The following is a 13,440-nucleotide window of genomic DNA, read 5'->3' as shown; positions in this document are numbered from 1 at the left end:
AAGGGGAAGAGTTCAGGGGAGGGGATGAGTACTGCTGAATTAAAACCTGTGGTTAGAGGCTTGCGGGCTGAGCACTTCTAAGTGTGAGAATATGTGAACAGACACCTACTCAAAAGGTGAATCTCACCTTCTCTAATGATTTATCTGTGAAGGACCTAAGCTTTCAAACTGAATACATTACATCTTCTGTAAACAGTCCAGAACACTACAGCCAATAAATACAAAGCTTCATGGCAGTAGTTGGATCTGAAGATGAAGCAACCGCATCCAAAACAACAGAGGCAGCCTTAGGAGTTATTTTAACCCCTTTTCTGTTTCCAGCATGACCTCAATCAGTTCCTTCTTATAGACTTCAGAAAGTGAGGAGGAGCTAAGAAGGAATTATTTGATGGGACACAACCAATGCTGTATGGCTGACTCAGAAGCTGCTTTCTGATTTATTTTTTCCTTTGGTAAAAGGATTTAGGTCAGGAAGCTCTTACAGTCCCTTTCATTGCAGACTAGAGCTGTGACTCCTAGTCCATGGATCCAGTGGCAAGTTAAATGCAGATGGAGAATTAGTTAAGTAAATGCCATAATCTCAAGCTTCGAAGGCAATGAGACTGGAAAGCATATTTTACAAGTAATGTGTACCTTAAACCTGGCTTGTTTTGCTGAATCCTCCATATATAAGGGTAGAGAGATTCCTAGAAGTGAACTGTTTGGGATTTCAAAGAGACAACTTTCTTGCACTACATTTGGTTAGCTAAAAGAAACCATCCTAATTGGAAAGAAAACCAGGAAAGATGTCTGAGAAACTGTCACCTCATGTGGGCCTTCCACTGCCCGAGATGAGATTCATACAACCCCAAGAGCAGCCATGTGTAGGGTCTCAGGCCCAGTGTGCAGTGGAAATCAGTACTTATGCTAGATGAAATGTTGATGCAATGTAAGAACAGTATTAGCATGTAGGGCATAAGTATCAGCACAAAGGTAGTCAAGCCTTAAAACCTATGAGCAGACCTGATGACAAGAAAACACTAAGTACCTACTAAGTAACAACCTCCCTCATAAAGTCGGATTGCAAGCCATAAGTAGGGGTCTACCCAACTTGAGGAGCCAGCCAGCCGATTTCAGGGAGGAGATCCTGGGCCTGGCTGCCATTTCTGTAGGCTGAGTTCTACGGATGTCCCACACCTCTGGCTGGCCAAAGTGCTCCAGCAGTCCCACATTGCCAGATGGCCTGAAACAGACAGATCTCAAAGTCTTCTTCCTCCAAAGCTGCCCTCTCACCCTCATGTATATTTAACGTACATTGATGACTTGTAGAAAACATGGGAAGAAATGTTGAGTGAAATTCCACCAGGACTTTAATAACTTTCACCCCTTCAAACTGACTCTTGAATACTCGACACAGTAAATTCATTCCTTGGATACTGAAGTTGCCTATCACCACTATATTGTATCAGAAACCAACCAACTGCTACAGTTACTTCCAAGCCACCAGCATTCATCCTAAGGGTATCATTAGACCCACTGTTTACAGGCAAGCTCTACATTACAACTGTATCTGCTTTGATCCTACTGACTGGGATGCACATTTTAGGGATCTAGAACAGGGCTTCTCCTACACTTACAATATAATCCCCAAACCATATCCACTCAAATCAACACAGCCAAATAAAAACCTCACTCTGACCTGCTACAAATACTAACCCTATCCATGATAATGACAACAGAATCCCTCTGGTTGTCGCCCACAGCCCCTGGGTTTAACACCTTGGACATATCATTAATAACTTCCAGCCCCTCTTGGAAAATGATGATCTTCTCAAGGGATTCTAGGGGGACAAGCCTATCATGGCTTATAGACAGCCTCCCAACCTCAGAAAATCTATCCAGTCACTGACTACTTGAAACTCCAATTCTCACCAAGTCACCAGGCCTTGCTATAGTCCTGGAGCCAGCTGTGCTCCCTCATCAATACAGACTTCATGATCACTGGACCAAATAAGACAAAATACAAATCTGGGGCTCATTCACCTTCATCAGTCTCTATCAATGTCATATTTGCCATCACTTGTTTACAGTGCCCTTCTGCAATCTACACTGACCAGATGGACAATCCCAATCTAAAAGAATGAATTTGGACACCAATTTGAAATCAAGTCCAAAAACATGTAAAAGTCCATGGCAAAACACTAACTTCCCTGGATGCTCCATCCCTGACCTCAGAGTAGCTGTCCTTAAACAACACAACTTCAGAAACCAACAAAATTGCAAAATTGTGGATTATATCATTCTCTGATTGATTTTGTTAGGCAGAAAGTTAACCAGGGTGGCACATTGAGACTAATGGGTTCAGAGAGGAACACATTTTCGTAAGTGACAGCACCTGATGAAATAGGCTCTTGCCTATGAAAGGTTATGCTTCTCTGAATGAATTAGTATTTATGGGCATATATACAGGTGCCCTGGGAGTTGGGGGGGATGCTTTAATTAGGGCAGTTTCAAGAGCCGCTTAATTAAAGGGCCTAGAGCGTCTCATGTATCAGTGTCTCCACACCAAAAAACGGCAGCTGTCCAATGCAGATAGCAGAGGTTTACGATAAGCAGATGGTAGCATATATAGTGATGGTAGATGTGCAGATAAACTGCAGATGTTATAATTCATGTTATTTGGTCCAATGATCATGTGATCTGTGTTGATAATGACGAACAGTTGGCATCTGGGTCTGAAGCAAGGTTTGGTACCTTGGTGAGAATAAGAGTTAGGTAGTCTGTTGCTGAAGATGCCAAGCCAAGACAGGGTTGTCTCCCAATGGCTACCATCTCAAGATGGTTGTTATTTTCCAGGAGGAGTTGGAGGTCATTAACGATGATTGGTATTGTAGCAGGTTGGAGGAGGATCTGAGTCTGTATTGTAACTCACTGCGCCAGATCCTTAAGGTGTGCCTCCTGGTCAGTGGAATTGCCTACAAAAGAATCACATGCCTCTCTAACCAGTTAGTTTCCTGCCCTGCATTTTAGATATGGTTTTTATCATTCACACAGGCTGAGGCAATTATACAACTCGTGGTCACCAGCCAGGGATCTGGCTCATTGGTGCCTACTATGGAGCCTGGACTCTCCAAAGGCTTTATCATGTCAAGGTTGGTAACAATGGCTACTACGGAAAGTTCAAATAGTTCTTACCCAGCAAAGAATTCAATATGCTCTTTGAAAAATAAAATATTCTGACCAGATATTCTTCAAGTATGCCAAGACCTGTTTCACTGGTCAGGAAGCACTGAAGTGACACTGTATGCACAGCATTCAGTCACCCCTCAGCCTAACAAACCTGCCAACGTGACAAATATAATCAGTGTCTGAACAGTAGAGCTTCTGGGTTTGTGTTGCATATCACACTATCATTGACAATTATTTTCTCAGTTGGCAAATCAAATGAACCTTTTTATTAAAGAAGAGAACTGGAAAAACAAATTCCATCACATGGAAATATGTATAACCACCAAAATTAAAATGCTGAAACTTTGGATCCCCAGAACATGCCAATACTGCCTAGGCTACAAAAGTAAGTATTTCTCTTATTTTCTATATTTACCTTCCTGATAGAATGGAAGTTGACAGACTTTGTGTTGGGATAGCTGACTAATTGTTAAAGAACAGTAGAAAGTCAAAGAGATAAGGAATCCTGGGTCCTCTACCTGAGCTTAGGATGAAAGAGAATTTAGTGGTTAAAGGTGGACTGGGAATGCTGCTTTTCTTGGTGGTGAAGTAGAAAAGACAACTTGATTCAGCTGAAATGCAGGGCATTCTGCAAAATCTAGTACACTGACTTTCAATCAGGGTGACAAGATCCTTTCAAGCATGTCATTCAGTATTAGGAGTTAGGCATGTAAATACCTACACATGATTCATAACCCAGAAGTTTCAAATAGGAATCCATAACATCTAAAGCATTTTAATTTGTTATGGCTTGTGAGTTCTTTGCAACAGAAGTATTGCTCAATTATTTTTCCATAGTCAAAAAACGAGTGAAAGCTAAAAGCTAGCACCAAGGGGTACTCTGAGTTTATCTAGGGGTGCCTTGATCCTAAAAAGGTTGAGAACCACTGATCTAGTGCAATGGAGAGCTGTACACTTGGGTCTTGTTCTTTAAGACCAAGTGGATATTGAACTTATTATTTTAATGGATTTTAGATACCTAAAACCAATGGAGTTTCCATTCATCCTAGGCTGAAAGGTCAGAGGCAAGAACAATTAATTACTGGATTTATAACTTCTGCAGAACACTGAACATATTCTAGGGAAAAAATTCTACCACGGGTTACAACACTTTTGAGGCTCCCAAGAATTTAGGCAAGGTCAACAACTCAAAACTAGCAACTAAGGATTCAGAATAAGGGATAAGATGGTCCTCCTAACAAGGTGTATTTTGAAGCCAATGAAAACTTCTGTTAGTTATCTCTAACAACCGATTCAGTAGTGTATTACAGTGAACTAATAGAGAAGAAGACTGATGGATTTCAAAATATATTAAGGGAATTTTATGAAGTATGAGATCCATTCCTGAATTCTGGAGTGTGTAAAATACACATCAGGAAAAGACTAGTGGTACTGTATAGGAAGCTCTTTTGGTCTACTCGTAGTTGGCTGTATATTTGCTTAGCAAATATGATCTTTCTTAATATAGGGCCTGTCTTCACCACAAAATAATGTTAATTTGAGTTCACTAATTAAAGGAAAAAGCTTAAAAAGGAGAATAGTTTGTAACTGTCACATGAGTTTATTGGTCAATCTAAAGACTAGGCCCCTGTGTAGGCTGTAACTTGAACTGCTAAATTATATAAAACTACAAATGATCATGTCTTTGCCAAGATATTTATCCTAGCTGGCAAGCTTGGGTAAAAACATCATTTTTTATGTTGAAGACACAATGCTGTATGGTGCAGATAGCACTACATTCTTATTAAAGGGAGTCATTCTGTAAAAGCCAGTCAAAGGTCTGTCCACAGACAATGAAGCTGTCCTCCCAGTTGGAAAAAGCAAAACTATTTAAATATAGTTTGCGTTGACAAAAAGACAGCTTGATATCTATGCTTAGCAGGAATAAACTAAAGCCACCTGAGCAATGAAACTGTTAGATTTCCTGAGACTTTGCATATACTGCAAACTGAGCTGGAGCTGGAGCTGAAGAGGGCATAGCTGCAAGTGTTGACTGAAATTTAACACCGTTTCAGCAACTCTGGTTATAGCTACAGTGCATTTGGCACTGGGTCAAAGGCAACTGTGCTGGCCGGCAACAATTCTTCAGCATAAACAAGGACTTAATTCTCTTGTATTAGAGGACTGCACTCTCGGAATCATAAATTAACCCACAGTTTTCTCAAGGCTGTTGCTTTAGTGACTAAACATCTGTGCAGGCTTATATCCTTATCATTCCTATTACCCGGGGCATTTTCTGAAGCCAAGCATACAGCTTGTGCCTTCAGGCTTTGACTGCTGTAAAAATCTAGAGTTGGTCAAAGATTAAGTGAGCAAAACTAGCATGGCTTTAATACGTATTTCCTTGAAGACCTACTGGCAAAAGAAAATTCTACAGTACAGTGTGCAATGCAAGATGAGTCCCATTTGACTCTAAAAATAGCTATTAAAATCTTTAATCACAGCAATCACAGCTGTATTCAAGCTACTTATTGAATACAAGGTTTTAAACAATGCAACTTAATGCTCACACCCACTTACAAACTAGGCTGCATACCTGTGGGTAACAGCTATGTAACATTTATAACATTCTCACTCCATTACACAAACATTGACTGAGAATGCTTTTAACGCAAGCATCTACAATCCTAAATCTTTTGCCTCAAATTCTAATAGAAGGAAAGGCCTTCAACTACACCAGGCATCTCATACACGTACTTATAGATGAAATGCTGGAGAGGGTAGCTATGTTTGAAAATGTGAGCGGGTGCATCCTTTCAAGCATTCATGTGACTGGCAGCGTAGGACGTGATAATTCTTCTGGAGCTAAGAGATTAGGCATGTTGCTTTGTATCGTTAGTTATATCAATGCTGGGTTCTTTGAAGTAAATCCCGGTAAAGCTGCTTCTGCACCAATCCATGCTGATTATCAGGGATGATAGGTTCCCTCCAGCACTAATGACCTGCAGAACACACTGCAGCAAGTAGTCATGGTATATATGGCCAGACACCTTGCTTGCCAGATGTATTAAAAATGACTGGACAGTTTTATGACCATTAATATCACAATGGAAGCCAAAACAGCTTACGATGATCATGGTAGGGGTCAGAAAGGATTCTTTCCACCCCACATAGCTTTGTGTGACTGCCTTGGGGTTCAACACTTCCTTAACATTTCTCTGAAGAATTAGGCAGTGACTCCTGCTGGAAACAGGAAACCTGTTTCCAGAACCCATGGTTTGATTTGGTTTGAGAAATCCAATTATGCTATATGGGTTAAAAGTAACTCTAAAAAGCCAGCTTTGGGAAGAGATGCTGTGCTCACCTTCCAAAGGGTGACGGTCATTCTTTGGTAACTTGGGGGAGAGAGGAGCACTGTATGGAGGGGAATCTTGGGAGTATCGCTTTGTACCCCGGCCTGGTCCCTGCAGAGTGCCGTCTAACGAACTGCTTCTGTCTAGGAAGAGAGAACAAGCCCTACTTAGGAATGGAAACTTTCTGGGAAATTCAGTCCTACCTGAGTCAGCAGTAACCCACAAACAACCCCCATACACCAGCCTGGTATACTTAAAGCTATCTGCATCTTTCATTTCTTAGCATTTATTTTTTCACTTCGCAGTTTTCACTAGAGATAAGGGATAGAACCAACCTAAGAGTTTTTTAGGTCATTCTATGGTCATGCTTTATCCCAGCATCGCCTTTGATTAACCATGTCCTAACTATGACCTCTGTTTACCACAAACAATTCCTGTTTCTGCAGTCTATATATATTTCATATAACTGAAGGTTTTCAATAATTAGCAAATTCTCCGTCCCTTACTCATCATTCAGGCAAATTGTTTTTAGAGTTTTTACTTCCTTCAGCTTCCCAAACATCACTGCTGATCTCCAAATTCCTCTGCTAGGCCTGCACCTTTTGAATGCTGAGGTACCCAGTACTGCACGCAGAAGCCATGCATCACTAGTGCCATATTCAGACCATCCTAAAAGATCTCTTCACAGATGGCTTCAAACTAGATCTGCTTTTTCAACACACTCTATATGGTAAATTTATGTACACCTTACTGCCCACAATAATCATCTCCCAATTTCTTGCAAGGATGATGCTTCCGAGTATTTCCTAAGCAGAAAATCATAGCAATACTAACAAACCAAAGAACTGGGTTAGAGACCACAGGGTGAAATTGAACAAATATAAATGTAAAGTACTATACACAGGAAAGAAAAATACAGAATGGGAGAAACTTGGCCCAGCAGTAGCACATGAAGGAAATGGGATCATAAATTCAATGCGAGTCAGCAGATGCTGTCACATAAATGGTAAATCCAATGCTGGGCTATAGTAATACAGTCATTGTAAACAGGACCCAGGACAGACTGCTAGGGAGTCCTGCTTGATATCTCCTCCTAATTAGACACTGTAAGCTTGATATGAGAGGTGATAGTATCACTTTAGTTACTGCTGGTTGGGCCTCAGTTCCAGGGCTATGTCTGGCTTTAGGCTCACAGGATAATAGGAAAATAGGGCTGAAAAGGACCTAGTTAGGTCATCAAGTCCAGCCGAGAGATTGGTGGACCAAAACCAAGACAAGATTATTACTAAGCCATCTCAGTCAAGTGTCTAATCTACTCTTAAAAATGTCCAGGGATGGAGATTCCATGCCTTGTCCAGGTGGCCTGTGCCAATGCTTGACCACTTTCATAATCCAACCAAAATTTCCCCTGCTGAGTCTTGAGGCAGTTACCCCTAGTCCTATCCCCCATGACAACAACAGAAAAAAGTCTACCTCCCCCTCCTCTGTACTCACCCTTCAGACATTTGAGGACCGTTATCTTCTTCAAACTAAACAACCCTAGTTCTTCCAGCTTTTTCACGTCATTTTCCCAGACCTCTAGTCATTTTTGTTGCTCTCTGTTGGACTCTTTCTAATATGCCCACATCTTTCTCAAAATGTGTGGCCCAAAACCGGACATAGTACCTCAGTACTCACCAGTGCCAAATAGAGTGAAAGAACTGCTTCTCCTGATTTGCAAGTGACATTCTTATTAATAAAACCCAGTGTGCTGTTGGCTTTTTTTTGCAACAATCATGCTACACTGTTGGTTTATATTCAGTTTATGATCTACTGACTACTACAGGCCCTTCTCTGCAATACTGCAGCCTAGCCAATCATTCCCCGGCCTGTATTTGTGCATGCAATTATTTCATCCTAAGTGCAGGATTCTGCACTTATCCCTATTGGATCTCATCTGGTTGTTTACAAAATATTTCTCAAATTTGTCCAGGTCTTTCTGGATCCTAGTCCTACCCTCCAGAGCATCTACAACTCCAACTGATTTGTTGTCACCCACAAATTTACTAAGCACAAACTCAATTCCATCATTCAAATCATTAGTAAGGATTTTAAACAATGCTGGACCCACGACAGGCCCCTGTGAATCCCAGTTTCATACCTCCTTTCAACAAGACATTAAGCCACTGAGCAAGATAATCCAACCAGTTTGGTATCCACTTGACTGCTCTTTTAGTTAGTCTGTATTTTTTTCGCTTATTAATGAGGATGTTGTGGGAGACGGAGGCAAAATCCTTGTTAAAAATCAAGGTATATCACATTCACTACTCTCCCCGCATTCACGGAACCTGTCATCTTGTCACAGAAGGAAATCAAGTTACTCAGGTATGACTTGCTCTGGGTGAATCCATACTGGCTGTTCCTGATCATCTTCCTCTCCTCCAGATGCTTCAAAACAGATTGCGTGATCTGATCTAGGATCTTTTCAGGTATCAAGGTCACACCAACTGGTCTGTAATTTCCTGGATTCTTCTTCTTTCCTTTCTTAAAGATGGGTACTATATTTACCCTTATCTAGTCACCCAGGGCTGCACTTGGTCTCCATCAGTTCTCAAAGGTGATAGCCAATTACCCCAGCTAACTCCTTTAGTATCTGGTCCAGCCCCATGGCTTTGAAAGCATCTAGCCTTTGTAAGTAATACCTACCTCCCACTACTCTAAGCTGTTTTTTTCCTTCCCTATCTTTGCTGCCAACTGCATATGGCAGCTGAATTTACTTGTAAAGACTGAAGTAAAGGAAGAGTTAAGTATTTCAGCTTTCTCTGCATCATCCATAACTAGTTTGCCTTTTGCATACAATAAGGACCAATACTTCCTTTGGTTTTCCTCTTATTTCTCACCTACTTGCAGCATCCCTTTTATGTCTCTTGCCAGTTCCACCTCAAATATATCTTGCCCTTCCTGATTTTCTCCCTGCATACCCATGTGTTATTCTTAAATTATTGCCTAGTAATATAACCAAGTTTCCACCTTTTGTAAGATTTCTTTTTGAGTTAAAGAGATTGGCAATATAACTGTTTACTCAGGCTAGTCTCCTGTTGCATTTCCCATTCATCAGGCAAGTTTCATAGAAAAATCACAGAATCATAGAATTACAGAAAAACAGGGTTGGAAAGAACCTCAAGAGGTCATCTAGCTCAACGCAGGACCAATTAGATCATCCCAGCCAAGGCTTTGTTTAGCTGGGTCTTAAAAACCTTCAAGGATGGAGATTCTACAACCTCTCTGGGTATCCTGTTCCAGGGCTTTACCACCCTCCTCAGGAGAGAGTTTTTCTTAATATCTAATTTAGATATCCCTTGCTGCAACTTGAGACTATTGCTCCTTGTTCTCCAATCTGCAAGCACTGAGAACAGTCCAGCTCCATCCTATTTTGAACCACCCTTCAGGTAGCTGAAGACTGCTAATAAATCCCGCCTCAGTCTTCTCTTCTCCGGACTAAATAAGCCCAGTTCCCTTAGCCTCTCCTCACAAGTCATGTGTCCCAGCCCCCTACCCATTTTCATTTCCCTCCATTGGACTCTCCAATTTGTCCAAATCCTGTCTATAGTGGAGGGCTCAAAACTGGACACAGTACTCCAGATGTGGCCTCACCAGTGTTGAACAGAAGAGCATAACCACTTCCCTCGACCTTCTGGCAATGCTCCTACCAATGCAGCCCAGTATGCCGTTAGCCTTCTTCACAACAAGGGCACACTGTTGGCTCATACTCAGGTTATTGTCCACTGTAACCCCCAGGTCCCTTTCTGCAGAGCAGCCACTTAGCCAGTTGGTCCCTAGCCAGCACTAGTGTATGGGACTGTTCTGTACCAAGCGCATTTCTCCTTGTCAAACCTCATGAGATTTCTTTTGGCCCAACGCATCCTCCAATTCATCTAGGTCCCTCTGAATCCTAGCCCTACCCTTCAGCGGATCTACTACTACCCACAGCTTGGTGTCATCTGCAAACTTGCTGAAGGTGTACTCTTATCCCATCTTCCAGATAGCTGATAAAGATTGAAAAAACTGGCCCCAGGACTGGCCCCTAGAGCACTCCACTTGGTAATAGCTGCCAGCTAGATATCAAGCCACTGATTACAACTCTTTAAGCCTGATGATCCAGCCAGTTTTCTATCCATCTTATAGTCCATTCATCCAACCTGTACCTCCTTAGCTCACCTGTGATAATGTTGTGAGAGAATGCATCAGAAGCATTGCTAAAGTCAGGGTATAAAGTCAAGTTTGCTGCTGTGTCCTTAATATGGCCAACTTCAAGTACTGTCTCTTTCAAATACTGCCTCATTTAAATACAAAGAGCTCTCCAGGACTCCTTTCCCCCTAAGACTTGCTACCAAAGGGTTACTGCCCACCTTTCCCCTGAGCCTGTTAAAGTCTTTTTCTGAAGTTCAGTGTCTTTATTTTGCTGCTCTCCCTGCCTCCTTCCCATATGAAATTAAACTCTATCATTTTGTGATCACCATCACCCAAGTTGCCTTCCATCTTCACACCCTGGCTTGCATCTACCCATGTATCTTAAACAAGACCCAAGATGTCAATCTCTTGGTTTATTTGGCCTTGGTGAGGCCGCAGCTGGAGTACTGCATCCAATTCTGAGCTCCACACTTTAAAAAGGACATGGAGAAGCTCAAGAGAGTCCAGAGGAGAACCATGCGCATGATCAGAGGTCAAGAGAGCAGGCCACATGAGGAGAGGCTGAGTGACACAGGACTCTTCAGCTTGGCTAAGCGTAAGCTCAGGGGGGACTTCGTGGCAGCCTGTAAGTACATCACGGGTGTTCATCAGGACCTGGGAGAACATGTGTTCACCAGGGCTCTCCCAGGGAAAAAATAGTCCAATGGTCACAAACTGCTGGAAGATCCTTTTAGACTGGACATAAGGAAGAATTTCTTTACCATCCAAGTATTTAGAGTCTGGAATAGACTGCCCCCAGAAGTGGTGCAAGCACCTACTCTGGACACATTCAAGATGCACTTGGACGATTATCTTGCTGGGGTCCTCTGACCCCAGCTGACTTCTGGTCCTTGGGCAGGGCGCTGGACCAGATGATCTTCAACCCTAATGTCTATGAAATCTATCAAATCTATTCTATAGCCAATTTCTTTCTGTTTCTGAGTAGCAAGTAAAGAAGTCTTGGGGACCATATTTTAAAAAGAATGTAAACAACTTGGCTGTCCAGACGCAGTACAGGGGAAAGCAAGCTGTATAGGGGAAGGTTGAAAGTAGTAGTATGTAGAAAAGGAGATAAAAGGGGAGGATATCAGTTTTCAAATATCATAAAAGCTGTTGTAAAGAAGTTGAAGGAACACTGCAGTAAAGGCAATTTAAATTAAGTCTCAAAAAAATTCCAACTGTACAAACAATCAGAAAATAGAACAACCAGCTTAGAAAAGTTGTAAAATCTTCTTCAATGGATGAAAGACTTGTTTGAAAAGACTAGACAGTCATCTAACTTGAATGATTACAGAAAAAAAATCCTACATCTGTGCAGGGAGTTGAATTAGATTAGTCTTGTAGTCCCTTCCAGCCCTGTGACTCTCTGACCAGGATACCAGTGTGTCTCAGTGTACTATTTCAGTCTTCTCTGGTGTTCAATTTAATATGTTAATTTCAGTTATATGCCATTTACTTAGACATTTAATAAAGACCACCAGATCCCACACCAACGGCTATGCTCCCCTTTAGATGTTGGAACAGGATACATCCCGAGGGTGGCCATGACACCCCCTGGTGGCTGCCTTAATCCTGCCTTGCTCACAGTTCAGCCCCTCAGGGTCTCACCCTGCTCCCTCATCTGCCATTCCTCAACATTAAAAATAAGGAGGGGAGCTTTGGCTCCTCTCTATATACTTGCTTCTTCTCTTGGCCTCACCTTAACCCGTCTAGTTTGGGTTCTGGCCTTACCACGCACAGTCTCTCAGCCTTGGGGCTTTAACCCCACTGGCCCTAATCACCTCAAAGGTTAAATCTGTGGCCTCTGTCCTCCCCTGCAGCCATGTTCACGTCTCATGGACGTTATTTTATCCAGTTTGGTCTTCCTATACAAGTCTCAGCTCTCTTGGCTTTAGCTCCCCTTTATCCTGGCTGCAGGCTTCCAGCCCTGGACCACTTGCTTGGGCTTGGCTTTCTCTGCCTCCGCCCTTGCCTTTGCTTCACTCTCCAGGCCCCAGGCCCCGTCTCACATGGCCCCAGTCCCTTGGCAACCCTGGCCCAGGCAAGGCCACTCACAGTGCAGTCTGACAATCAGTCAGTTTTTAGAAAGTGAACTTGGCTTCACTTCTGTTGAGCAAACTAGTCAGCCACTTTGGAGAGTTGGGGCACAGAGACAAGATGGCCAATCAAAAACAAGCTTTTTCAGATATACAAAGGGTGAGCCAGAGTCTTATTTCCTTTCTTCAGTGATGGGAATCTGCAGACACAAAGTCAATCTGTGCAACTCGCCCTGTGGTAGCTCTCATTTGGCAGTTACCCCTCCTGAGTTGTTACTATTTAGTCCTTGGTGTAACATGATTTGTTTTCTTGAGGGTTCACCACTTCAGCCTAAGGGATACTTTACCACCTTGTAACTGTTGCATGTAGTGATATAAACCAGCTTGCCTTGAATGCCTCACTTAAGCACAATGGGACAACGAGCCATGCAAAAAGAAACGTGATTTACTTGCGAGCAGTACTCCTGAAGCAGAGTTCCAGGCCCTAGATGCAGGCTGAGCTTCCAGAGCTGGCACCAGAGGTTAGGTGTGCTTTCTAGAGGGACAAGAGTTATAGCCATACTGGACATTTAGTTAAACCTTCAGTCTACACACTGAATGATATCACTTGTCTCTAGGCAAAGTGTCTAATCCCCAACTGGATACATTTCCTAGATCAAATCACATGTTTTATACTAGCAACAAGGGAGAGAAAG

The 13,440-nt window shown here is 42.4% G+C and overlaps 1 protein-coding gene across 4 annotated transcripts in view; it reads right to left on the bottom strand.

Annotated features, from left to right (window-relative positions):
• SCMH1 (sex comb on midleg homolog 1 (Drosophila)) overlaps positions 1-13,440 on the bottom strand; it is a 132,716-nt gene that overhangs the window by 26,729 nt on the left and 92,547 nt on the right. For 3 of the 4 annotated variants that reach the window (XM_019548036.1, XM_019548037.1, XM_019548039.1), the window contains one exon: positions 6,512-6,643. The exons of the other annotated variant lie outside the window; for it this stretch is intronic. In XM_019548036.1, coding sequence (XP_019403581.1) covers positions 6,512-6,643 — 132 coding nt within the window. The remainder of the gene's footprint in view (positions 1-6,511; positions 6,644-13,440) is intronic. 4 annotated transcript variants of the gene reach the window in all.

The sequence above is a fragment of the Crocodylus porosus genome, unplaced genomic scaffold, assembly GCF_001723895.1.
Source record: "Crocodylus porosus isolate Cpor-Errol unplaced genomic scaffold, CroPor_comp1, whole genome shotgun sequence".
Taxonomy (NCBI): Eukaryota; Metazoa; Chordata; order Crocodylia; family Crocodylidae; genus Crocodylus; species Crocodylus porosus.
The sequence above is the reverse complement of the archived record's forward strand: the minus strand, read 5'-3'. Positions and strand labels throughout refer to the sequence as shown.